Source organism: Miscanthus floridulus, chromosome 10 (genome assembly GCF_019320115.1).
Source record: "Miscanthus floridulus cultivar M001 chromosome 10, ASM1932011v1, whole genome shotgun sequence".
Taxonomy (NCBI): domain Eukaryota; kingdom Viridiplantae; phylum Streptophyta; class Magnoliopsida; order Poales; family Poaceae; genus Miscanthus; species Miscanthus floridulus.
Window position 1 is genome coordinate 657,556 of NC_089589.1, and position 24,684 is coordinate 682,239.

Here is a 24,684-nt window from a genome sequence, read left to right on the forward strand (position 1 = left end):
ACATGTGTGAGCAAGTGCATACTTGCTTTGAGATGAAGAGAAAGGAGTGCAAGGAATTGAACAAGAAAGTCAAATTTCTTGAGCAATCCCTTGATGAGCTCAATGCAACTCATGAGAGGCTAATGGAAGCCCATGAGAAGCTTGGCAAAGCTCACTCTAAGCTTGAAAAGGCTCACTCCTCTCTCATTGAGCAAGTCAAAGTGAAGGAAGCCAAGAAGGAGCAAGTGATCATAATATGTGATGTGGGACTAACATGTGATCTTATTGATGAATCTTTTAATGAACCCATTATTGTTGCTCCTACTAACACTTCTTGTAGCACAATCATTACTACTCCACCTATGAATGATACATCACTAATGGTGGAAAATGAGACCCTCAAGAAGGAGGTGAATGAGCTCACTCGTGCCTTAGGCAATGCCTATGGTGGAGATGCCCGCTTGCTAAAGTGCTTCGGTAGCCAAAGATTTTCTCCCAACAAAGAGGGATTGGGCTATACCCCCAAGAAAGGCAAAGCGGCCTTTGTCACTCCCAAAGCTAGCTTTGTGAAGGGCAATGGTCGGTTTTGCATTAGATGCAAGCAAGTTGGGCATATAGAGCAAAATTGCAAGACTAACAAGAACAAGCTACCTAATGTATCCTCGATCAAATTTGATTCTTGTTACATGCTTTATAAGGGTGCCAATGGTGTGAAGGCTAAGTTCATTGGTACACCAATTGTGAGTCCAAAAAAGAAGGCCATTTGGGTACCAAAGACCTTGGTGACTAACCTACAAGGACCCAAACAAGTTTGGGTACCTAAAAGGAATTGATCTTCTTTTGTAGGTAAATTATAAAGCCGGAGGAAGGCATTGGGTGCTTGATAGTGGGTGCACACAACACATGACCGGTGATCCAAGAATGTTCAATTCAATCAATGAAAGCAAGAGCAATGGGATTGATAGTATCACATTTGGTGACAATGGCAAAGGCAAGGTCAAAGGGCTTGGTAAGATTGCAATATCCAATGATTTTAGCATTTCCAATGTGCTACTAGTAGAGAGCTTGAACTTCAACCTATTGTCGGTAGCTCAATTGTGTGATCTTGGTTTCAAGTGCATATTTGGTGTGGATGATGTAAAGATCATAAGTGTAGATGGCTCTAACTTGATATTCAAAGGATTTAGATATGATAATCTATACTTAGTTGATTTCAATGCTAGAGAAGCTCAATTGTCAACATGTTTGATCACTAAGTCTAGCATGGGTTGGTTATGGCATAGAAGGCTTGGTCATGTTGGAATGAAACAATTGAACAAATTGATTAAGCATGACTTAGTTAGAGTCTTGAAAGATGTCACTTTTGAGAAAGATAAGCTATGTAGTGCATGTCAAGCTAGAAAGCAAGTTGGTAACACACATCCTAAGAAGAGTATGATGAGCACATCTAAGGCATTTGAGTTAATGCACATGGACTTGTTTGGACCAACCACATACACTAGCATTGGAGAAAATAAATATGGATTTGTGATTGTGGATGATTTCACTAGATACACATGGGTATTCTTTCTTGGTGACAAGAGTGATGTGTTTGCAATATTCAATTCATTTGTCAAGGGCATTCATAATGAGTTTGAAACTACCATCAAGAAAGTTAGAAGTGACAATGGTAGTGAATTCAAGAACACTAGAATTGATGAGTTGTGTAATGAATTTGGAATTAGACATCAATTCTCGGCCAAGTATACTCCTCAATCAAATGGGCTAGTTGAAAGAAAGAATAGAACTTTGATTGACATGGCAAGATCAATGTTGAGTGAGTACAATGTGAGTCATTCATTTTGGGCTGAAGCAATCAACACGGCTTGCTACTATAGCAACCGACTCTATTGTCACCCCATGATGGAAAAGACACCTTATGAGCTATTGAATGGAAGAAAGCCCAACATAGCATACTTTTGGGTTTTTGGTTGTAAATGTTATATATTGAAGAAAGGCACTAGATTAAGCAAGTTTGAAAAGAAATGTGATAAAGGTTTCTTGCTTGGTTACTCCACTACTAGCAAAGCTTATAGAGTTTGGAATTTGGCTAGTGGTATTCTTGAGGAGGTTCATGATGTGGAGTTTGATGAAACAAATGGTTCCCAAGAGGAAGATGAGAATCTAGATGATGTAAGAGGCACTCAATTGGTCAATGCAACGAAGAACATGGACATTGGTGAGTTAAGGCCTAGAGAGGTGATTGATGTTGAAGATGACAAGAATCAAGTGCTCTCTAACTCAAATGTGCAAGCTAGTGGCTCTCATGATCAAATCCAAGCAAGCACTAGTGATGGCAATGTGCAAGATCAACAAATGGCTAGTTCATCATCTCAACCAAGTGATCAATCAAATGCTAGCAATCAAGTGCAAGTGCTTCAACCAACCAATGTTGCAAGAGATCATCCATTGGACACTATCATTGGTGATATTTCAAGAGGTGTGCAAACAAGATCAAGATTGGCTTCATTTTGTGAGCATTTCTCATTTGTGTCATCCATTGAACCTAAGAAGATAGATGAAGCTTTGAGGGATGTTGATTGGATCAATGCTATGCATGAAGAGCTAAACAACTTCACAAGAAACCAAGTATGGGATTTAATTGAGAGGCCTAAGGATCATAATGTGATTGGAACTAAGTGGGTCTTTCGGAACAAGCAAGATCAAGATGGGATAGTAATAAGGAACAAAGCAAGATTAGTGGCTCAAGGTTACACTCAAGTTGAAGGTCTTGACTTTGGAGAAACATATGCCCCGGTTGCAAGATTGGAAGCAATTAGGATCTTGCTAGCTTATGCTTGTGCCCACAACATCAAGTTGTACCAAATGGATGTGAAAAGTGCATTTCTAAATGGGTACATCAATGAGCTTGTGTATGTTGAGCAACCTCCCGATTTTGAAGATGAGAAGAAACCTAACCATGTCTACAAGTTGAGAAAAGCTTTGTATGGATTGAAACAAGCACCTAGAGCATGGTATGAGAGATTGAGGGATTTCCTACTCTCTAAGGGATTCAAGATGGGAAAGGTTGACACCACTCTCTTCACCAAGAAGCTTGGGAATGACTTGTTTGTAATGCAAATCTATGTTGATGATATCATCTTTGGATCAACAAATCAAGAATTTTGTGAGGAGTTTGGCAAGATGATGGCAAGTGAGTTTGAGATGTCTATGATTGGAGAACTTAGTTACTTCCTTGGTCTTCAAATCAAGCAAATGAAGAATGGCATATTTGTGAGTCAAGGAAAGTATATCAAGGACATGCTTAGGAAGTTTGAAATGGATGAGAGTAAAGCTATTAGTACACCAATGGGGACAAGTGGAAGCTTGGATAGTGATGCTAGTGGCAACATGGTGGATCAAAAGATATATCGGTCTATGATTGGAAGTCTACTCTATGTGACCGCATCAAGGCCGGATGTGATGTTTAGTGTATGCATGTGTGATAGATTTCAAACCTCACCAAGAGAAAGTCATTTGAAGGCAACTAAGAGAATATTGAGGTACTTGAAGCATACACAACATGTTGGATTATGGTATCCCAAAGGAGCAAGATTTGAGTTGATTGGATATTCGGATTCCGATTATGCGGGATGCAAAGTTGAGAGAAAGAGCACATCAGGCACATGTCAACTATTGGGAAGATCACTTGTATCTTGGTCATCAAAGAAGCAAAATAGTGTAGCACTTTCAACCGCCGAAGCAGAGTACATTTCGGCCGGTAGTTGTTGTGCTCAATTACTTTGGATGAAGGCTACTTTGAGTGACTTTGGAATCAAGTTCAAGCAAGTGCCATTGCTATGTGACAATGAAAGTGCCGTAAAGCTCACCAACAACCTGGTTCAACACTCAAGAACAAAGCATATAGATGTCTATCATCACTTCATAAGAGATCACCAATAAAAAGGGGACATTTGCATAGAGAGTGTGGGCACCGAAGATCAACTTGCCGACATATTCACCAAGCCACTTGATGAGAAGAGGTTTTGCAAGCTAAGGAATGAATTGAATATACTTGACTTCTCCAATATGTGTTGATGCACCCCCATTATATGACATGCCTCTCCTTCGAGCCAAGCAAGGTAAAGTTGATTGACATGTCATCCATCCATTGCTAAGGACATGATTAGTGCATCTAGACATATTTCACATTTGAATAGGCTCATTCATGAAAATCAAATGAATTTGATGCTTGTATGGTACCACTATTGCTTGTATGTTTGAAATGATCTAGTGGTAGCATATGACATGTTTGTGGGCTTGTAAACCTAGTGTTTGATTTAGAAAATGAGCTATAAGTGTTTAACTCAACATGGTACAAGATAACCCTTATTTGGAGGTGTGAAGAAGCTTGTCCTTGGATCAAACCGAGTTAAATATCTTTTGCAAGTAATCTAGATTGAACCAAATTGGGAAAATGATCCTCATTTCACATGGCTTCACCCCCAACATATCTATAATTTGAGGTCACCCCTATCTATACTTTAAGCCTTTGTGGTCATTGATGACAAAGGGGGAGAAATAGTGTACAAAGATAGTGAAACAAAGGGGGAGAGATAATATATGACAAAAGAAGGGGATCAATTAAAATTTTGAGCATACAAATAGGGGGAGCAAGCTCATAAACTTGTATGGTGCATTTGAATGAGCATTACATATGTTTGCTTGCATGACATAAGTTTTAATTTCAAATATCCATGCTTGTGTGGTGTATGCTAGTTGTAGGTTTGAATGTTGAAATGAAAAACTAGCATGCATAGGCTAAGTAACTAGACTTATGTTCATTCTATGGAAACTAGACCCTTGCATGTAATGTTGATCTCACGGGGTATTCTAGTTCTTGTATATGTCTAGTTACTAATGGTGCTAAGGATGGTATATTGGTGCACTCCGATTGGTATCATGCTTCAAAGGTCCATCTCTTATACCTTAGCATCATTTGGTAGAAATTGTCTTCTACATTTCCTATTTAAGCATATGTGCAAGCTACAATCCAAACTCTTAGCACATATGTAGGGGGAGCAATTGCTACCATATGGAATTCATGAAACTTGTCCATATCCTTTACACATGGAAAATATGCTTGGGCAAGCAACATGGATTCAAATGAACTTTAATTCATATCTTTGTATAAGGGTTGTCATCAATTACCAAAAAGGGGGAGATTGAAAGCTCTAGTTTGGTTTTGGTTAATTGATGAAACCCTAAGTGTTAACCTAGTTTATCAAGATGATTATGAGATAGGAAGCGCTACTCCAAGTGATGAAGCAATGGGGAAGATCATGACAATGGTGATGGCATGGTGATGGTCAAATGCTTAAACTTGGAAAAGAAGAAAGAAAAAACAAAAGGCTCAAGGCAAAGGTATAAAATGTAGGAGCCATTTTATTTTAGTGATCAAGACACTTAGTGAGTGTGATCACATTTAGGATAGATAGCCGTACTATTAAGAGTGAAACTCGCATCGGAATACGGTTATCAAAGTGCTACTAGATGCTCTAATTCATTGCATATGCATTTAGGATCTAGTGGAGTACTAACACCCTTGAAAATGTTTGTGAAAATATGCTAACACATGTGCACAAGGTGATACACTTGGTGGTTAGCACATTTGAGCAAGGGTGAAGAAGACAGAGGTGATGCCAGCGTCGATCAAGTGACCGGACGCTGGATCCGAATGCACCGGACGCTGACTGCCTGCGTCCGGTCGCGCTGACCTAGTGGCACAGTGCCTAGGGTTAACCACCGGACGCTGGACTGTGTCCGGTCAAGGTGGACCGGACGCGTCCGGTCGAAGAAATACGCCTTGGGGAGCTTACTGGAAACGACCGGACGCTGAGGCTTCTGCGTCCGGTCAGTTTTGCCGGAGCGTCCGGTCAGCTTCGTAGCCGTTGAAATCTGACGAACAGTGTTTGAAGCTAGTGACGCGTGGCGTCCATCGGACGACCGGACGCTGAGGGCCAGCGTCTGGTCAGTCTGACTAGAGCGTCCGGTCAGAGCGCGTTTTGCCCAGTGAAGGGGTATAACGGCTCTATCTTATGGGGGCTCTATTTAAAGCCCCATGGCCGGCTCAAGCTACAACTCTTGCACATTTTCATTGACATAGCAACCTTGTGAGCTTAGCCAAAGTCCTCCCACTCATCTTCATCATTGATTCATCATCTTTGTGAGATTGGGAGAGAATCCAAGTGAATTGCTTGAGTGATTGCATCTAGAGGCACTTGGTATTCGTGTTGCGCTACGGATTTCACTTGTTACTCTTGGTGGTTGCCACCACCTAGACGGCTCGGTGCAGCGGTGGAGGATTGGCACGATTTGGTGATTGTTCGTGGCCATCTCCGGTGATTGTAAGGCGAGTTGTACCTTCCCCAGCGGAGCGCCGAAAGGTAACTCTAGTAAATTGCTCGTGTCATTGAGTTACCTCACTTGTGGGTCGGTTCTTGCGGTGTCCTATCATGTGGACGAGGTTTGTGAAACACCTCTTAGCCACCGAACCACCAAGTGTTGGTCGACACAACGGGGGACGTAGCGTGTTGGCAAGCACGTGAACCTCGGGAGAAAATCGATTGTCTCTTGTCTTTGGCATTCTCCCGGTGATTGGCTATATATTCATCTTGTGATTGGTTCATCCCCTACATGGCGGCTATTCACCCCCCCTCTAGCCATATTAGGACCTTTTAGAGGAGCACAGGCTGCTCCGACTGCGCAAGGTGCTCTATGGGCTGTGGCAGACTCCTCGAGCATGGAATGCCAAGCTTGACGCCACGCTAAGCGAGCTTGGGTTTCATAGGTGCGCAACCGAGCACGCGCTCTACACGCGGCGACGGGGGAAGGAGGAGCTCGTTGTCGGCGTGTATGTGGATGACTTGATCGTCACCGGTGCGCGCATGGAGGACATCAACGGCTTCAAGCGCGAGATGGCGGCTCGTTTTCGAATGAGCGATCTCAGCGCACTCTCCTACTACCTCGGCATCGAGGTGAGATAGGGGAAGGAGAAACTCACGCTCGGTCAGAGCGCGTATGCCTCCAAGCTGTTGGAGAGGAGCGGCATGGCTGAGTGCAAGCCATGTGTGACTCCGATGGAGGAGCGGCTGAAGCTGACGAAGGCCAGCACCGCGGCGAAGGTGGATGCAACACTCTACCGGAACATCGGCGGCTGTCTACGCTACCTAGTCCACACAAGGCCGGACATTGCGTTCGCCGTGGGCTACGTCAGTCGCTTCATGGAGGATCCTAGAGAGGATCACTAGGCTGCGGTGAAGCGGCTACTACGCTACGTCAAGGGGACGGTAGATCAAGGGATCATCTTTCCCAAGACCGGCGGGAGTAGGCTGCAGCTCACTGTGTTCAGCGATGCAGACATGGCGGGGGACATCGACGGACGATGGAGCACCTCTGGCGTGCTCGTCTTCCTCTGGTCGGCTCTAATTTCATGGCTGTCGCTGAAACAGAAGGTGGTGGCATTGTCTACGTGCGAGGCAGAGTACGTAGTAGCGTGCCAAGTTGTGTGGCTACGCCAGCTGCTGGGCGAGCTAACCAGCGTGGAAGCTCACCCACCAACACTGATGGTGGACAACCAGCCCGCCATCGCCCTCGCGAAGAATCCGGTTCTGCATGACCGGAGCAAACACATCGACGTGAAGTTCCACTTCCTCAGGGACTGTGTCGATGGAGGGCAGATCGTCATCGAGTTCGTCGAAACTGGTCGGCAACTCGCGGACGTCCTCACCAAGCCGCTCGGACGTCTTCGACTCACGGAGCTGAAGGAGATGATCGGCATAGAGGGGGTACAAGGGTTAGCAATAGGATTAGGGAAAGATTGTTAGATAATCTACTGCTACCTTATGTGAACACAGTAAGGGAAGGCGGCGCCGAAAGGTCCCCCTGCTGTGATACTGTAGCCACTGCAGGTGTAGGCGCCGCACGGCTCACCTGCAGCACTGTAGCCACATGCAGAGGCCGGCGCAGAGTCAGCCCTGCTGTGTTATCTAGTTATTGTTGCAGCATGTGCTCTGTACTAGGACTAGATGGATAGAGTTGTATAAATAGACATACACGGTAACTCAGTAAAGAAGGGCGTGCGTCAGAACAGCAGCAGCAATGTTAAAAACTGCGTCATTTCCGTTGGATCAGATCCTTGTTCTGTACATCTGTTCCATGGTTGTAGCAATGGTGTAAGCCAGTGGGAATGTATGGATTAGTGTATGTCCTAGGACAGGAATGAATGACCCCGTCGACTCTGAACAATAAACCCTCTCTGATCCCTATGCGTATATATGGTTGCTGCTGGTGGTCGATCTCGCGTTGTGCATGCTGTGGCCGTTGTTTGGCAGTATTTGTGATGAATTGCTCCTGGTTCTTCTTATACATGGACATCGGGAGATAATGTTCTGAAAATACAGAAAAATGTGTGGAAACTGGAAAGTGTTATGGTCTCACAGACACACTATCCTTTTGGCGTTGGAGGTGGAGAGCAAGCCTTGCTGGAAGCGTCATTTGGCTCTGCGCTGGCTAACAATTGCACCGTCCTTTTGGCGGATAGGAGTACAGTCTACAGAAGGTAAATATTATCTATTTCCTTTTCCTTTTTCTTTTTGCAAAAATGATGACGTTGTTGGTGGGTAACTGGTTCCATCTTATAACAAAGGGAAAAGAAGAAGAAGATACAGTTGACTCGTTCGAGATGGTCGCTACAAGTTTATGACGCAAGTCCATACGTTAGCGTTTTTGAAGGCATCGCACGTCGCATCAAAAAGAGAAAAACACATGCATGTGTCGAAAATCTACATGGCCATTCATTCGATGGATGGATATTTTTTCCAGGCCTCGCTTTCTTTTCAATGCACAACGTGCGCATTGACGAAACACAGGGACTCGTTTGTCTATGTAGCAGTAGCGGATGGATTACTAACAACATTAGATTAGATTAGATGCTGCCTCGGAATGGAAATATATGTATCGTTTTCGCAGCACACTTGCGTGCAAGATGAAGATGGTGCTCCGCCCACTTGCTTGCCTTGCAAATCAGTCTCGAGTCACAGAGACTTGCTGTCGCCCTGCCACCGGACCGCCATGCAATTGCAATATGCATGCATCGATATATAGCACGTTGGGTATAGTAGGGGTAGCAATGCAGGATAGTACGTACTACCATTTTTTCTTCTCGTGTGACTATTATATATTACATATAGTCGTCTACAATTAACTTAGATAATGTGTTGCTGTACATACATATCATTACTGCAAGTGGCTTGACCTTGATTTCGACCACGTGCAGTCGATCATCAGTTTTCTTATTTGCCCTGTCTAATCCTATGAACAGATGCAAGTTAGGGATGCGTTACCAGCTTTTGCAGACTCTTTGTGACAGTGGTGGCAAGCAAATAATTTTTTGTGTGCGCAGAAAGCAATTGCTGCTAAACTAGTAGCAGTGTTATGTAAAAAAAAGAACTTGAGGGTGCATCAACATTGCGTTTTCCTTAGTATTCTATATTTTTCTCTAGGTTGTGTACTTGTGTGTATGGCTCCTTATGTGAAATAGGTAACTGGCTTTAGAATTGATGCAACAATCTTGTATTCTTTACTTCATGATCTCTAGCTAGCACCCAATCAGTTACACCATTAATTATATGCTCATGCTAACTTCCAATCTCAACAAACAAAGTAAAGGGTACGTTCTGGTTTGTTGATGAAAAATTGAGACTTTATTCTTTACATATCAAAAAGCTTCAGAGAGAGATGAGCACATGTACATGTCCGCTATGCTCTTGTATATATTATTTGGTAATATATATGTTAGCATTAAAAGGTTCAATCAATTAGTTGGTCTGTGGATATGAAGAAATCAAGTACTTGAAAATGTAATCCATTCTTGATCATAATATCTGGTAACAGTCAAGTTTGCATCCCTATCAATTGAATTGTATCAGTCCAAGCATTGTACGAAATGGTCAATTCATCACATGTCTATAGTGATTTGTAATCAAGAATGTCCACATCATAACTTCAAGTTAAGCCTACATATACCATCAGTGGCGGAGCTACAGGGTATGCCGGCTATGCCCCGGCATACCCTGTTTTCCCGATGCAACAGCAAATACATATATGTATATTTAATAAAAAAAAGAAAAAAACTCATCCGTGATGCGAGTGTCAGGGGCAAGCGACAGGCAGGCCGCGGCGTGGCTCTGCGAGCATCACGCTCAGGCCCACACGGCCCATGCAGCCAGACGCCCAGACGACCACTTTGACGGGATTACGGAGCCAATACCGCAGTGCACAGCGCATCTGTTCGACTTCAACTATTCCGTCGTTCGCCCTGCTCGTGCCTGTACGCGGCTACGCCGTCACGGCGTCTCGCAGACGCACTCACGCCACCGAGTTGCCGATCGCTGTCGCGGACGCCTGAGTCGCCGATCGCCGACATCCGACGCCCACGCCCTACGGCCCTATGCCCTACGGCAGTACGTATACGCAATACGCCAATACGGATCAGATCAGATCAGAACTGTTCTCGTGATCTCGTCTGGTTTGGTTTAGGCTTCAGGTGAGATTCGTGTTCTTCGGATTTTTAAAAATTTATTTGTACATCAATTGCTAATTTTTTAGCGCTAAAATTATATAATAATCTTTCACGCAGCGAGGTGGAGGATTTTTCCCAACATCTGAGTGGATATTCTGATCTATTGTTCAGTAAACGTATCATGTAAGTGATCCATAATCATATATGTGAATTCAATCGTGCAAGTATAATTTATTTAAATATTTGGTTCTGTTTTCTTTGTTAATTTTATGCAGTTATGAAGAGAACCGGGAATATTGCATCTATTTTTCAGAAGCTGAAGTAAAGAGGAAAAAAGAGGCAGCTGTTGCCACTTGTAATCGCTCTTCTGATCCGGTTGTAGCTGTGGTGGAAGAGCAGAGTCATGAGAGAGTAGTTGAGAAAACTCAAAATCCTGTGCTACCACCGCCACCGCCACCACCACAGCCGTCTTCAGTGCCACCAGTTTATGACATCAATCGCCTTCCACATGATCCAGGTGAAAGACGTCCCATTTTTGTTATCCTGTTAATGATCAAGATGCAATTCGAAGAGCATATATTACTAAAGGTCCAGTCAAACCTTTTGCACATGATTTTCCGAAAACAAAGATTTCAGGAAAAGATCGTCAATTCAATTATTGTTGGATGCACAATCATGAATGGCTTGAGTATAGTATTAAGAAGGATGTTGTATTTTGCTTTATATGCTACTTGTTCAAGAAGGGCGCTGGGTCAGAGGCATTTACTGTTGATGGATGGAATAATTGGAATATAGGAGAGAATGCACTTCTCAAACATTTGGGTTCTAAGGCACATATTGCAGCTCAAGAGAGATACATTGGCTTTATAAATCCCAAGGTAGCAATTGATTATAATATTCAGAAGTGGAGTGATGAGGATCTTTGACTTTATAAGAAAAGGTTGACTTATTCACTTAGGTGTATCAAGTTTCTTTTGCATCAAGGGTTGGCATTTCGTGGACATGATGAAAGTGAAGAATCTAGCAACAGAGGGAACTTCATTGAACTTTTGAAATTTCTTGCCGGAAATAGTGAAGAAGTGAACAAATATGTTTTGGACAATGCTCCAGGTAACTGTACCTTAACTAGCCCAGACATACAAAAGCAAAATATTCACTGTTGTGCCCTAGAAACTAGAAAGAAAATAATTGAAGAACTTGGTGATGAGCCCTTTGCAATTTTAGCTGATGAGTCTAGTGATATATCACATAAAGAACAACTAGCTCTTTGCTTGCGTTATGTTGACAAATTGGGAAGGCCATGTGAGCATTTTATTGGAGTTGTTCATGTAGATGATACTACCTCTTTATCACTGAAGGCTGCAATTGAAGCTTTACTTGTTAGTCATGGCTTGAGTTTGACTCAAATCCGTGGTCAAGGATATGATGGGGCTAGCAACATGAAAGGAGATATTAAAGGGTTGAAAACATTGATCATGCAAGAATCACCTTCTGCTTATTATATTCATTGTTTTGCTCATCAACTGCAATTGGTTCTTGTTGCTGTTGCTAAGGGAAATACTGATTGCGGCTCTTTTTTTGATCAAGTATCTATCTTGTTGAATATTGTTGGAGTTTCTTGTAAGCGTCATGATATGCTTAGAAATGCTAGGCTTGAGAATGTCAAGAAAGCACTTGACTGTGGTGAAATTGAATCTGGAACTGGATTACATCAAGAGATGGGTTTGCCTAGGCCTGGGGATACTCGATGGGGATCTCATTACAAAACTATATGCAGCATCATTACTATGTATGAATCAATCCATGATGTACTGGTTGATCTTGGGGATGATCCGACATATAAGGATGATTGGACCAAAATACATTTTGTGACCTGAGCGTTTGAGACCTTTGAGTTTGTTTTCTTTGCACACTTAATGTATATTATTCTTGGATACACAAATGAGTTATCTGTGTGTTTGCAAAGAAGAGAGCAAGATATTCTTAATGCAATATCACTTGTTAATGTGGCAAAGAAAAGAATGCAAGAATTGAGGTCTAATGGTTGGCATAATTTTCTTGAGAGGGTCACCTCATTTTGTGATAAACATGGTGTTGATGTTCCTGCTATGGATGGTGATTATGTTCCTTATGGAAAATCAGTAAGGAAAGCTCGTGCTCGAAAGCAAACCAATGATGACCACTTCAGAAGAGAGGTATATATTGGTGTCATTGATCAAATAAGTCAAGAACTTGATTATCGGTTTGATGAGATTAATATGGAGTTGTTGTCTTGTATGGCGGCCTTCAATCCTTCTAACTCATTTGAGTCTTTTGATGCACGGAAGCTACGTAGATTAGCTGAATTCTACCCAAAAGACTTCTCAAATAATAATTTGCTCAGACTTGAATTGCAGCTAGATAATTATATTGATGACATCAGGCAGGATGATAGATTCAAAGGTCTAGAAAATATTGTTGATCTCTCAGTTAAGCTTGTTCAAACAAAGAGGCATAAAGTGTATGATATGGTTTATCAGCTTCTCAAATTGGTATTGCTTCTACCCGTGGCAACGGCAAGTGTTGAAAGGGTATTTTCTGCGATGGTTTTAGTGAAAACAAAGCTACGAAATAAGATGGGAGATAGTCTTTTGGATGATTGTCTAGTCACTTTCATTGAGCGAGATATTTTTTTTGAAGTTGATGAAGATGATATAATTGAGACATTTATGTCCCTTCGAAAGCGTCGAATAAAAATGTCGGCAAAATAACATTGTAAGTCTCTGGTACTCTATTATGCATATATTTCAGTTATCGGTATGGCTTTTGAAACTATTTATACTATATTTAGCAGATACGTTGTCCACTTAATTCATGATTATAAGCCTTAATACCGAATTGGTAAATGGATTTACCGAATTATGTATGAAATTTTTTTTGAGAGGCATACCCTAACCTAAAATCCTAGATTTGCCACTGTATACCATCTTGAGCACTAAAGCTTCATTAAGGTCATAATATAGACTACAAACATATAATGCAATATGATGCTTTTTGCTGATTGACATGCTGTTGTGTGTATCCATATATATGATTCCCGACAAGCTAGGACACATTTGATTCAACCATTTATTTTTTTTCATTAGTTTTGAAACAGCAACAGTAATATTATAGCTTATATCCTACTCAAAAAAATATTATAGCTTATATTTGTTTAACATATATGAAAAGTTTGTCATTAAGAGGAGTTGATAAAAAAAAAAGGCTTAAGAGAAGTCTGGAATATGCCTAGAGATTTGTCCCTAGACACAAATTCATGGAAATAAGAAATCAACGTACCTAATAAACCATGAATAGTCTTTACATCTCCTAATATATATAGTCCTTTTTCTTTTTTTTAATTTCCTTTTCTGATGATGGTTTATGTGGGGTTTCAGCTCTATCTTACCCTAACTTTCTAGGGAGACTAAAAGGTTTCATTGTTGTGTTTTTACCTCTGTTGGTTAAGATAGCAAATATTTCCATTTTAAAGATTGGCGTGAATGCTTTGGCTTGCTTGCACAACATGCATGAATATCCTTCCTATATACTAGAACGCCCCACGCGTTGCTGCGGAAATCGCAGGTGAAATTATACTATTTATATTTACTAATATGGATGAATAAATATCATAATACATGTTAGTGGATGAGTTTTTAGCATTCTGATATGGACAACTAAATATATGTTAGTAAATGACGTTGGTTTGGTAATATGAATAGCTTGAATGAAGACATAATGACATGTGTTAGTTGGATGTGTTAGTGGGTGCTGATGTGGACACTTTGCATGTCGAGATAGTTGCATGTGTTAGTGGAATGTTCTAGTAGATGCTGATGTGGACACTTTGCATGGCAAGAAAAATTTGTAGTGGGGTTTGAGAATATGTTAGTAAATGATGTTGGTTTGGTAATATGAATAGCTCGAATGAAGACATAATGGCATGTGTCAGTTGGATGTGTTAGTGGGTGCTGATGTGGACACTTCGCATGGCGAGATAGTTGTATGTGCTAGTGGGATGTTCTATTGGATGCTGATGTGGACACTTTGCATGGCAAGATAAATTGCTAGTGGGGTTTGAGAATATAAGATATATAGATATAGATATAGATATAGATATAAATATAGAAATATAGAATATAGATATAGATTCTTTGAAGTGCACATAAATGCCATATTGTTAATGCACGCTATCATATCTCAAACAATTTCTCTCTATATATATGCCCCCACTGATTCATGTCCATATACAACCAGATCAAAGAAACCATGACTTTTCATCATGGCAACTATCATCGACCATTGCTGGCCAGAACCCATTGTACTTGTACAAATCCTTTCAAACTCGGGTGTGCCCACTGTGCCGCAACAATACATCAAACCTCCATCTGAGCGTCCTTGTGGTAGCATAACTAGCATGAATTGTCCTGGTCTTAGCATCCCTATCATTGATCTTGCATGCTTCTCTGACATCCCTGAGCATCGCAAAGCGGTGCTAGAAGCAATCGGTGAAGCATGCAAGAACTGGGGATTCTTCCAAGTAGTGAATCATGGTGTGGGCATAGATTCAGTGAAGAGGATGAGAGAGGCATGGAGGGAGTTCTTTGACCTGCCTATGGAAGAGAAAAAGTTATATGCAAACTCACCAGTGACATATGAGGGCTATGGGAGCCGCCTTGGAGTTGAGAAAGGTGCAACCTTGGATTGGAGTGACTATTACTTCCTAAATCTCCTGCCAAATGATATGAAGAACCTTGAGAAGTGGCCAGAGATGCCTCGTCACCTGAGGTAATTCATGAATGAGACGATCTGTACCTAGCTTAATTGAACTTTCTATTATGCAATTTGTTTACTATGCATGCATTTGTTTTTATGCATGGTGTCTTATCTTTTGTTATGTTATTAACTGAGTGGTCCAACTTAGAATTCAGGTGTCTTTTACTTCTATTTCTTATTACCATCTCGGTGTGCAGTAATTCAACTGGATCAAATCCATGGAACTTGAAATACAAGATTAAAGAACTAACTCCTATGATGTGCACGAGTGAAAAGCCTTTACATACAAATATATGAATCCTGAATGAAAACTCTTATGTCAAGAAACTTATCTCTTGTGTATGTATGTGCAGGGAGGTGACTGAGAAGTATGCATCTGAGCTAATGAATCTGAGTGAAGTATTGCTAAAGGCCATGTCAAGCACCTTAGGGTTAGATGAGGACTACCTTCACATGGCCTTTGGTGGAAGTAAGGACATCTTAGCAAGCATGCGTGTCAACTACTATCCAAAGTGCCCAGAGCCTGAGCTGACCCTTGGCCTCTCCTCTCACTCTGACCCTGGTGGTATCACCTTGCTCCTTGTTGACGAAAATGTTGAATTATTGCACGCCGATAGTAGTTGCCATGCTGCTACAGAGCCAGAGCAAACTATTTATACAACTCTATCCATCTAGTCCTAGTACAGCTGCCATGCTACTATAGTGACTAGATAACACATCAGGACTGACTTCTGCGCCTATCCCTACTGTGGCTACAGTGAGGCAGGTGAGTCGTTCGGCGCCTGCCTTCTACAGCAGCTATAGTACCACAGCAGGTAGCCTTTTCGGCGCCGCCTTCCCTTGCTGTGTGTTCACACAAGGAAGCAGTAGATTATCTAACATCCTCCTTTGGTGGAAGTAAGGGCATTGGAATAATCCGGTGAGTGCAAAACCCCTACACTAAGTCACTAGCATCGCAAGCGTCTCAAATTCGCTAACTCCAATATGTTCCAACATGAACATCTTGACCTTAGGCACTGAGTTATCTTTTCAAAAGAATTTTCCACTTGCATCTGTCCGCGTCACTAGGTCCAATGTATATGCAAAGTTAGTTCACACCTAGTGACACTTATATAGCCGATTAAACTTTGAAGTTCCCCTCATAATAGTATGACTATCAATCCTAAACCCGATCACATACTCTATTGCATCTCAGCTGGTGAAAACAAAACCCTATCTTATAGCTTTGCCTTCGGGCTTGTTTTCACCACTCCATTTTTTCTCCATTTGGATTGATCATCCTCCATCCAACTCCAAGCCTTGCTCACCAAGTCACCATCTTGGTGTGGAATTCACCTCGCTTAATCAACACTTAGCAGAAGGTTAGTCCACTAGTCGTCTCAATTACCAAAACCAAACATGAGGCTTTCACCCAAGAAGGAGAACCCAGAAACCAGTGCCAAATTACAGGATCCATCACAAGAGGGCCCGACCATGACCACCCTTGGCCAAGGGTGATTGCAACATGACATGAAAGAAGAAGCCACTCTAGGCACCTCCACAAACCACTCCAAGGAGGAGCCAGATCCAAGCCCCAAGAGGGTATATACATTGAGGGGGAGGTGCACGTTGTGGTCATAGATTGACGGATGTACACCTTTGAAAGGGAGGAGATTATAGGAGAGAAAGGCGAAGGGGGAGGAGCAGGACTGTGCGGGTGCTTGTTTTTGGGTGTTGATGTTGCTCTCCAGATAGCGGCTGCGATAGAACTGAGCATTTTGCATGCTGGGCCAAAAAATCGCACCCATGATCGTTCCACTAGGCAAGCCAGGATCGATTTCTCGGGCGCAGATCAGGCCTAGGTAGGGTGGCCCTATCATTTTTTAGTACAAAATAGCTCAAATAAATATTACGAACCGGGCTCGGACCGAGAAAATTTTTTCTAGGTAGCCGGATATGTGCCTAGGCCCTATCCGCTAAGGCTAGTGGGTGGGCCAAACCCTAGCGGGCTCGGGCCAGGCTGGGCTCAATTTGCTCTGGTCTAGACAATGACAACCAAAGCCACTACCGGATACAAGAGCTTTGCCGAGTCCCAAGGGCACTCGGCAAAGCCCCAAAAACACTCAGCAAAGCATTTGCCGAGTGTTGCACTCGGCAAACGACACTCGGCAAAGGTTTTATCAGCAAAGAGCTGTTTGCCGAGTGTCAAACATCGAGCACTCGGCAAAGACTATGCCAAGTCCTCAAAAAACACTCAGCAAACATTTTTTGGGAAAAAAACAAGTCACCGGCCACCACCACCACCACAGCTGTCGGCCACCACCACCACCACCGCCACCACACCGCCACCACCACCACCACCACCACCACGCCCCGTCGCCGGCCACCACCATGCCACCTGCCGGCGTGCTCCTCCCTGCCGGATCCACCATCAGAGGGCACCTCCCCACTAGATCCGCTGCCTCCACGCTGCTGCTCCCCGCTGGATCCGCCCGCCTCCACGCTGTTGCTCCCCGTCGGATCCGCCTGCCATCGCCGTGGATCTGATCAACGGCGAGGGAGAGAGTGAGGGAGATGAAGAGAGGAAAAGAGAGGGAGATGGGGAGAGCTAACCTACCTCAGACCCACGCCGGCCGCCACAACCCCATCGTCGCTGGATCCGAGCCCCAGCAGCCGGATTTGACGCATGCCGCCGTCGCGAGGCCCACCCGCCGCGGATCTACCGCCATGGAGCTCCCCTTGGCCCTCCTCACTGGATCCAATGCCAGCCGTCATCGCGAGGACCACCCACCGTGGATCTGTCGGCCTGGAGCTCGCCTTGGCCCTCCACGCCGGCGGGGGAAGAAGGGAGGGGAGGGGCGCCCGCCGTGGAAGAAGGGGGAGGGGAGGGTGTGGGCAGGCGGATCTGGGAGGGAGGAGGATAGGGAGGGTGCGAGCGGATCTGGGGAGGGAGGAGGAGAGAGGGCGCGGGCGCGGCGACGCCGGAGATCCACCGGGAGGGAGGAGGAGAGAGAGGGGTGGATCTGGGGAGGGAGGAGGAGAGAGGGCACGGGCATGGCGGCGCCGGACATCCACCAGGAGTGAGGAGGAGAGGGAGGGCGCGGGCGGGTCTAGGGAGGGAGGAGGAGAGAGGGCGTGGGCGTGGCGGCGTCGGAGATCCGTCGGGAGGGAGGAGGAGAGAGAGAGGGGGCGAGCGGATCTGGGGAGGGAGGAGGAGAGAGAGGGGGCAGGCAGATCTGGGGAGGGAGGAGGAGGAGGGCGCGAGCGGATCTGGTTAATTAAGTACGTTTTTTTTCTTTGCCGAGTGTCCTAGATCTGGGCACTCGGCAAAGTTTTTTTCATTTTTTTTCTTCTCCTCAAACAAGCGTGCAACGGCCAGATTTTATGGTCACTTTGCCGAGTGTCAAGTAGAATACACTCAGCAAATCCAAAACACTCGGCAAACAAGGTTCCCAGAATAACAGAAATTGGCCTCTTCGCCAAGTGTTTTGGCTTGACACTCGGCAACGCATCTCTTTGCCGAGTGTTACACTCGGCAAAGCGACCAAAATCCCCCCCTTTTTTACTAATCTGTTACGTATAACGGACCCCTCTCAATTCACAATAGATCATCATAATTCACAATAAACCATCATCACAGACATAATTATATGTCACAGGCATAATAAACCATCATCACAATTCACAATAAACCATCATCACACTTCACAATAAACCATCATCACATGCATAATAAACCATCATCACAAGTCACAACTAAGTCACAATAAGCCACAAATGCAAATGCAATCACTGCGGAGGCCCTTGGAACCACTACGACAAATCCGGGTCTTGAGGTTGATTATTTGATGCCGCCGATTGATTCTACACAAAAGAGAAGAGATTGCATGTGTGAGACAAGATTGATATTTATATGTGATGCACTTAATATCTAAGGTTCCTTGACACATGGAGATTGCACTTAATTCTGCACAAAACAGAGAACTATAGAGCCTAAGCTAATCTTAAGAGTTTAGTTGCAATATTGCAAATGCACATGCCCAATATCATCCAGCTGATTCATGGACCAAAACCTATCTAAACAAAGCATCAAGACTACCCACGACTCTACATCTCTACCTAGTCACAAAAACATGCAAAGTATTCAATCTAAAGTTCTCTAAGTCATTTTGTGCTAACATCTAAAGTTTTCTAAGTCATTTTGAGCTAACATCTAAAGTTCTCTAAGTCAAAGTATTCAATCTGCAGTATGAGATGTCAAGTGACTCACAGGAGTAGTTGTGGGTGGCTGAGATGGAGGGAATAGCATCGGTGGTGGTGGCAAAGCTTGACCCATACTCGATACAAAATTCTGCATGTATTGGAACATTTGGTCCATCCTCAACCGATTTTCTTCCTCTATCCTCTGCCGCTCGGCCTCTATCCTCTGCTGAATCATATGCTCCATCGTCAGCCGTAATTCTTCCACCATGTTCTGCTGCTCAACCGCCACCCTCTGCTGAATCATCTCCTCCATCCTCGCCTCTATCTCCTCACGTTGCTTCGTTTTTGCTTCCACCCGGGCCTATAATATTTTATCCCAATGTTACAATGCAAAGCTAAGGTACGTAACAATCAATGAATGATGAATAAAATAGAAATAACCTGGAGAGCCTCCATCTAGAACTGTGTAGTGGTTGGCCATGGGCGTATCGCCGGGCTCAAGCTCGTGCTCTTTACTCAGATTTGGGAGAGAGTGGGAGTAGAGGTCGTGTCGATTGTACTGTCGCCAATCCAGTACCGGCCATGCTTCTTTCCTCCTCCCACCCTCATCACGATTTCTCCATCAAGATCCTAGGTGCTCGGATCGAACTCTGGCCCATGAACCACCCTTGCCATCGTTGTGTACTCAGTGACGCGGCTGTGGATGTTGGGATCGCTGTACGCCTCGGGAGGGTCCTCCGGGTTGAAGTCGATGTTTGCCGCCGCCTTGCCCTTTTTGGACAGAACCCATGCATTGAACTGGGAGCAAGGCTGGCCATCATGTGATGACGACTGCGTCAAAAATGCAAAATGATTAGAAATTATGCATAATTGAGCGTTAGAATGAAGAAATGAATTCGCGTACCCATTTTTCCCTGTATTCGTTGAGGCTCAGGCTGCCTTAATGGTGTGATGCACGTGGCATCAGCAAACGCCGGTCCCGACAAGCGTTGTGCGTCTCCACCCACCCGGGCTCCAACCACTTGTCCACCATGTATTCCCAGCACCGGGTATGCTGGGCGCACCAGTACGAAGGCACCTACGTCATCAAGTGTATGACATATGAAAAAATGAAATTAAGCGTAATTAATCTCATAAAGAGTAAGTATTAATATTCTATATTTACCTTCAAGAATTGTTCCCGGATCAGGTTCATTGTTCTTGCCTCTTCTTTTTTAACCTTCATCCCTCTGTATTGAGAATAGTAGTCGATGATGGCCTGGACGCGCGCCTCATAGTGCATGTCCTTCACGAGCATCTTGGCGGCTTCTTCAGAGATGGAGGCTGCCTTGGCCTCGTACCCCTCCTGGCATCTGTAGAAGTCCTACATATAGACGTGACGTATGCAGTCATTACTTCAAGAATGTCCAGTGAATGTGATGTATTGGGCAATGTAGTGCGAGGAATACTTACCCACATCTCGCTCGTCACACGCTCCACCTTCTTGGTGAATACCCTGCCGTCATGATCAGCGGCGTCGCAGGCGGTGACGTAGTGGTCCCACGTGTAGGCCGGCTGCTGCTCTTCACCGAACTACACTAAGCCAGGGAAGTGTAGCCTACACAAAAGGCCAAGGATGCCATTGACCTTGCGGTTGTGATCACCCCCACTGACCTTAATCCAACCCCTGCCCAAGTAATTAAGATAAATTATTAGTTTCCATTGTAATTTTCAACATATCAAACGAAAAATTATTGAGAACATCTAAAGTTACTTACTTTTCCCTAGAGGGTCGAACCATCGGGCGTCTCTCAAGAGGTATCGGTCGTCTCGGGAGGGTCGAGGGACCTCGCAACCAGACCTAGGAACCAACTACCTCCTCCTCCACCTGCTCCTCCCGTACCTCCTCCTCGTCACCAGATGCGTGCGCGGAAGGTACCTCCTCCTCCTCAGACGACGACGAGGAAGCTACAGGCGACGGGGGCCTCGCCCCTTCAACCTTCCCTTTACCCTTCCCATGACCCCTCCCTGAAGCTGACCCTGAACCTGCAGCTTTGAATTTTTCGTAAAGCGCCGCGATCTTCCTCGTACCGCTCACCATTGTTCAATCTCCTGCAATTAAAAAGAGTAAACCAATCAGCACAGATAAACAAAACATACTTAGAAAGATATGCAAAATAAACTAAACATACTTCAAAAATAACATGGTATGATAAATAATAAATAAATTAGTACAGCTCATACATGTATTAGAAATAATCATCATAATTGGGATTAGCTGGATCATAAGTCTTATCATCACTATCACGCGTGTCAATATAATCATCATGATCGGGAATGTCGTCATCACTGCCATTGCCTAAATGTAATCGCTGAAGTAATTTTAAGTCCTTCACATTCTGAACCTTGTCTCTAGTGTCCTCGTCAGCAACTCTTTCATTGTCTACTTCCATTCCGATCGCTTTGGTTAAGTCTATCTCAAAACTTCCTTCGAGCCCATCTTCTTAGAAGAACTCTCCGTCATATGTGTTGGGGTCTATGTTGTAATCTTCATTGTTTGGTACAAGTAGTTTACCGTGTGGCGATACCTTGTACACAACATCCCAACCCTTAAGACGGTAGTCGGTTTGGCACGGGTATGAGAGATAATAAACTTGTGTGGCCTGTTGAGCCACAATATAGACATCGTCTCCCGTTAAGATGGATGATTGTTGAATTTCGACTAGCCCAAGATTAGGGGTCCGTCTCACTACTGTTTAGCAAAGGCATCAATTTTAACCCCATTTTTCTAAACTATTTTGTTTAGCAACAATGAGTACACTACCAAAAATGGGAGAAAATGATTGGCTATCACTACCAAAAATGGGTAAGGGTAACGTTACAGCATAAGAAATTGGTTTGTCTTCTCAACTGCAAATCAGTACACTGAATCTGCAGATTAGAAGGTGCAATGTGAACAAGTTTAATTAATTGGAGTAAATTAGGAAGCCTAATTCTAAATTCTGTCCTAAGGCCTGTTTATACCCTGAAAGCAATTCACATTCACAGGATCAAGCAACAGAAGGGCCACATTTGTCGAGAGAGATCTCAACGAAGTATGATGCTGACATTGTAAGTTTCCATTCCTGTGGAAATTTTGGTGTTATAACTCAGCATAAAATTTTGGCTGACATCTAACCCACGAAAAGCTGTAGGAAAATGATATGACAGCCAAAGATAAGTCAGCTGTTTCATCTCCTGATCAGCCTGCTTGCTTGTTAAGGTAATAGACATTGCTGCTTGTAATGACAACTAGTGCCATTTTGGAGAGTGCATTGATGACGATGGCAATGTAAACATTCTTTTTCATCGTCAAATTGGTTTTCACTTGTTTTCACTGTCAGGAATGCTTCTATGCATGGGATGCCCACAAACGGTTCTGTCAGGAAAGACAACTCTACAGAAAGCTTCGATATGGAATGTCAAGAGAAACATCCGGACATTATTCCGACTAGCTCATCCCATGAAAGGAAGTTTTCTTTTAGTTCTTGTTCATCAGATGGACTCCTTTCGTCCAAAGAGAGGTTTGTTCTTGTTTACAGGCTAAAGAAAGCATTCTACGTGGTCTCAAGCAGTAGCATGACCAAAGTCAGAAGCAAAAGTGCAAAACCTGTCCTTTTAATAAGACTTCCGTGCGAGCGTTGAAGCTTGCAGCAGTGTCTATGAAGGTTCAGTTAGATAACAGTGCCACTTACGGGTTGATGTATTTCTAAAGTGACTTAGCTTGGGTTTACAGTTATGCACATGTTCCGGCAGCAGTGTTTGACTACTTGTGAACAATTTTCCTACTCAAAATCAAGCTGCCCGATTATATATTTCTTCCCATCCCATTATATATATGTTCACATAAATTCACTGGCCTTGAATAAACCAATTAGAAGTAGGTTGTTTTTATATTTATGACAGCATAAATAATATGTAAGCTACACAACCATACCAAAAAGAGCATTACATAAAAACAGGAGGAAACTTACAGATGGTTCTATGTCTATTACCACATTGGCATTTGAGTCCTGTCAACTATTTTTCTTTTTAATCTTCTGTAAAAATGTAGTCAAATCCTTTTATCTTGGTTTACTAGCAAACAAATCATCAACAACAGGCAATTGGTTTCAACATTACATAATTTAACAGAAAATTGATATTAGAAAAGGAATGGAAATTGGGGGGGGGGGGGGGGGGGGGGGAGGAGGGGGCTCACTAGACCGGGGGAGGGCGCCGGCAAGGGGGGCTACCCGGGGAGGGGGCGGCCAGGCGAGGGGGACAACCCGGCGGCGGACGCTGGGAGGCAGGGGCGCCGGGTGGCCGGGCCGCCATGTGGCAGCGGGAGGGGCGTCGTGCCGGGATGGCGGGGGCCGCCGGCGGCGGCACGGGAAGGCGGGGGACCAGCAGCGGGGGGTGGCGGCCCGGCTGTGGGGGGTGGCGGCCCTGCGGCGGAGGGCTATCCGGCGGCGCAGGGTGGGGGGTGGGGGTCCGGCGGCGCGGCACGGTGTGCGTGTGTGCGGGTGAGTGTGTGAGTGTGTGTGAGTAAGTGTGCGGCCGGATAGGGTAAAACGCAAAGGGCTTTGCCGAGTGCCCGCGATTTGGCACTTGGCAAAGTAAAGGTATGCCGAGTGCCAGATTGCGGGCACTCGTCATTGTTTTTTTTAATTTCCAACCGGTACGGTACTGGTAAGTGGGGCCGGCTTGGGTATGTTGCCGAGTGTCCACTATATGACACTCGGCAACTATATTATTTGCCGAGTGTCGTACAGTTAACACTCGGCAAAATAAATTGATATTTCATGCCCACCCATCCTCCTTCTTCATAACGTGTTTTACTAAATTTGTTACGATGTAATTTGAAAATACCTTGTCAAATTCACTCAACAATGCATATTTGATTTTTCTATGAATATTAATCCATTATTTCATGTAGTTATAGCTCAACTTCAATTTATATCAATTAAAATTCTATAATTGCAGTTGATAAATTAAAATTATCAAACAGATCCGAAAAATTACCAAAATTTGACGTGAACCAATCTATGATGTCTATTGCCTATACAAAAAGTTTTGAAGTCAAACCCCAATTCGACTCACTTTGACTCCAAATCTTACAGGATCATTCTCAACGCTACGATTCTTCTTCGGAGATGCTTCGGTTTGTA

At 43.9% G+C, this 24,684-nt stretch overlaps 2 protein-coding genes and 1 long non-coding RNA gene across 3 annotated transcripts; all 3 read left to right on the top strand.

The window, feature by feature from the left end:
• Window positions 1-12,456: 12,456 nt before the first annotated feature.
• On the top strand, window positions 12,457-13,290 carry LOC136487332 (uncharacterized). The gene has a single exon (XM_066484493.1). The coding sequence runs from the start codon at window positions 12,457-12,459 to the stop codon at window positions 13,288-13,290; it is 834 nt and encodes a 277-aa protein (XP_066340590.1).
• A 1,550-nt stretch (window positions 13,291-14,840) lies between these two features.
• On the top strand, window positions 14,841-16,009 carry LOC136487333 (jasmonate-induced oxygenase 4-like). The gene is made up of 2 exons (XM_066484494.1): window positions 14,841-15,346; window positions 15,688-16,009. The coding sequence occupies exons 1-2, from the start codon at window positions 14,841-14,843 to the stop codon at window positions 16,007-16,009; spliced, it is 828 nt and encodes a 275-aa protein (XP_066340591.1).
• Window positions 16,010-22,539: 6,530 nt separating this feature from the next.
• LOC136487372 (uncharacterized) lies at window positions 22,540-23,133 on the top strand. The gene is made up of 3 exons (XR_010767233.1): window positions 22,540-22,606; window positions 22,690-22,757; window positions 22,879-23,133. It is a non-coding gene; the product is annotated as an uncharacterized lncRNA (long non-coding RNA).
• The last annotated feature ends 1,551 nt before the right edge of the window (window positions 23,134-24,684 follow it).

What these genes read in the sequence shown, in the direction of transcription:
- LOC136487332 (XM_066484493.1), top strand. Translation starts at nt 12,457, where the DNA reads ATGTATATTATTCTTGGATACACAAATGAGTTATCTGTGTGTTTGCAA.
- LOC136487333 (XM_066484494.1), top strand. Translation starts at nt 14,841, where the DNA reads ATGGCAACTATCATCGACCATTGCTGGCCAGAACCCATTGTACTTGTA. An exon ending in GAGATGCCTCGTCACCTGAG is followed by an intron (nt 15,347 to 15,687) that starts GTAATTCATGAA and finishes ATGTATGTGCAG; the next exon opens with GGAGGTGACTGAGAAGTATG.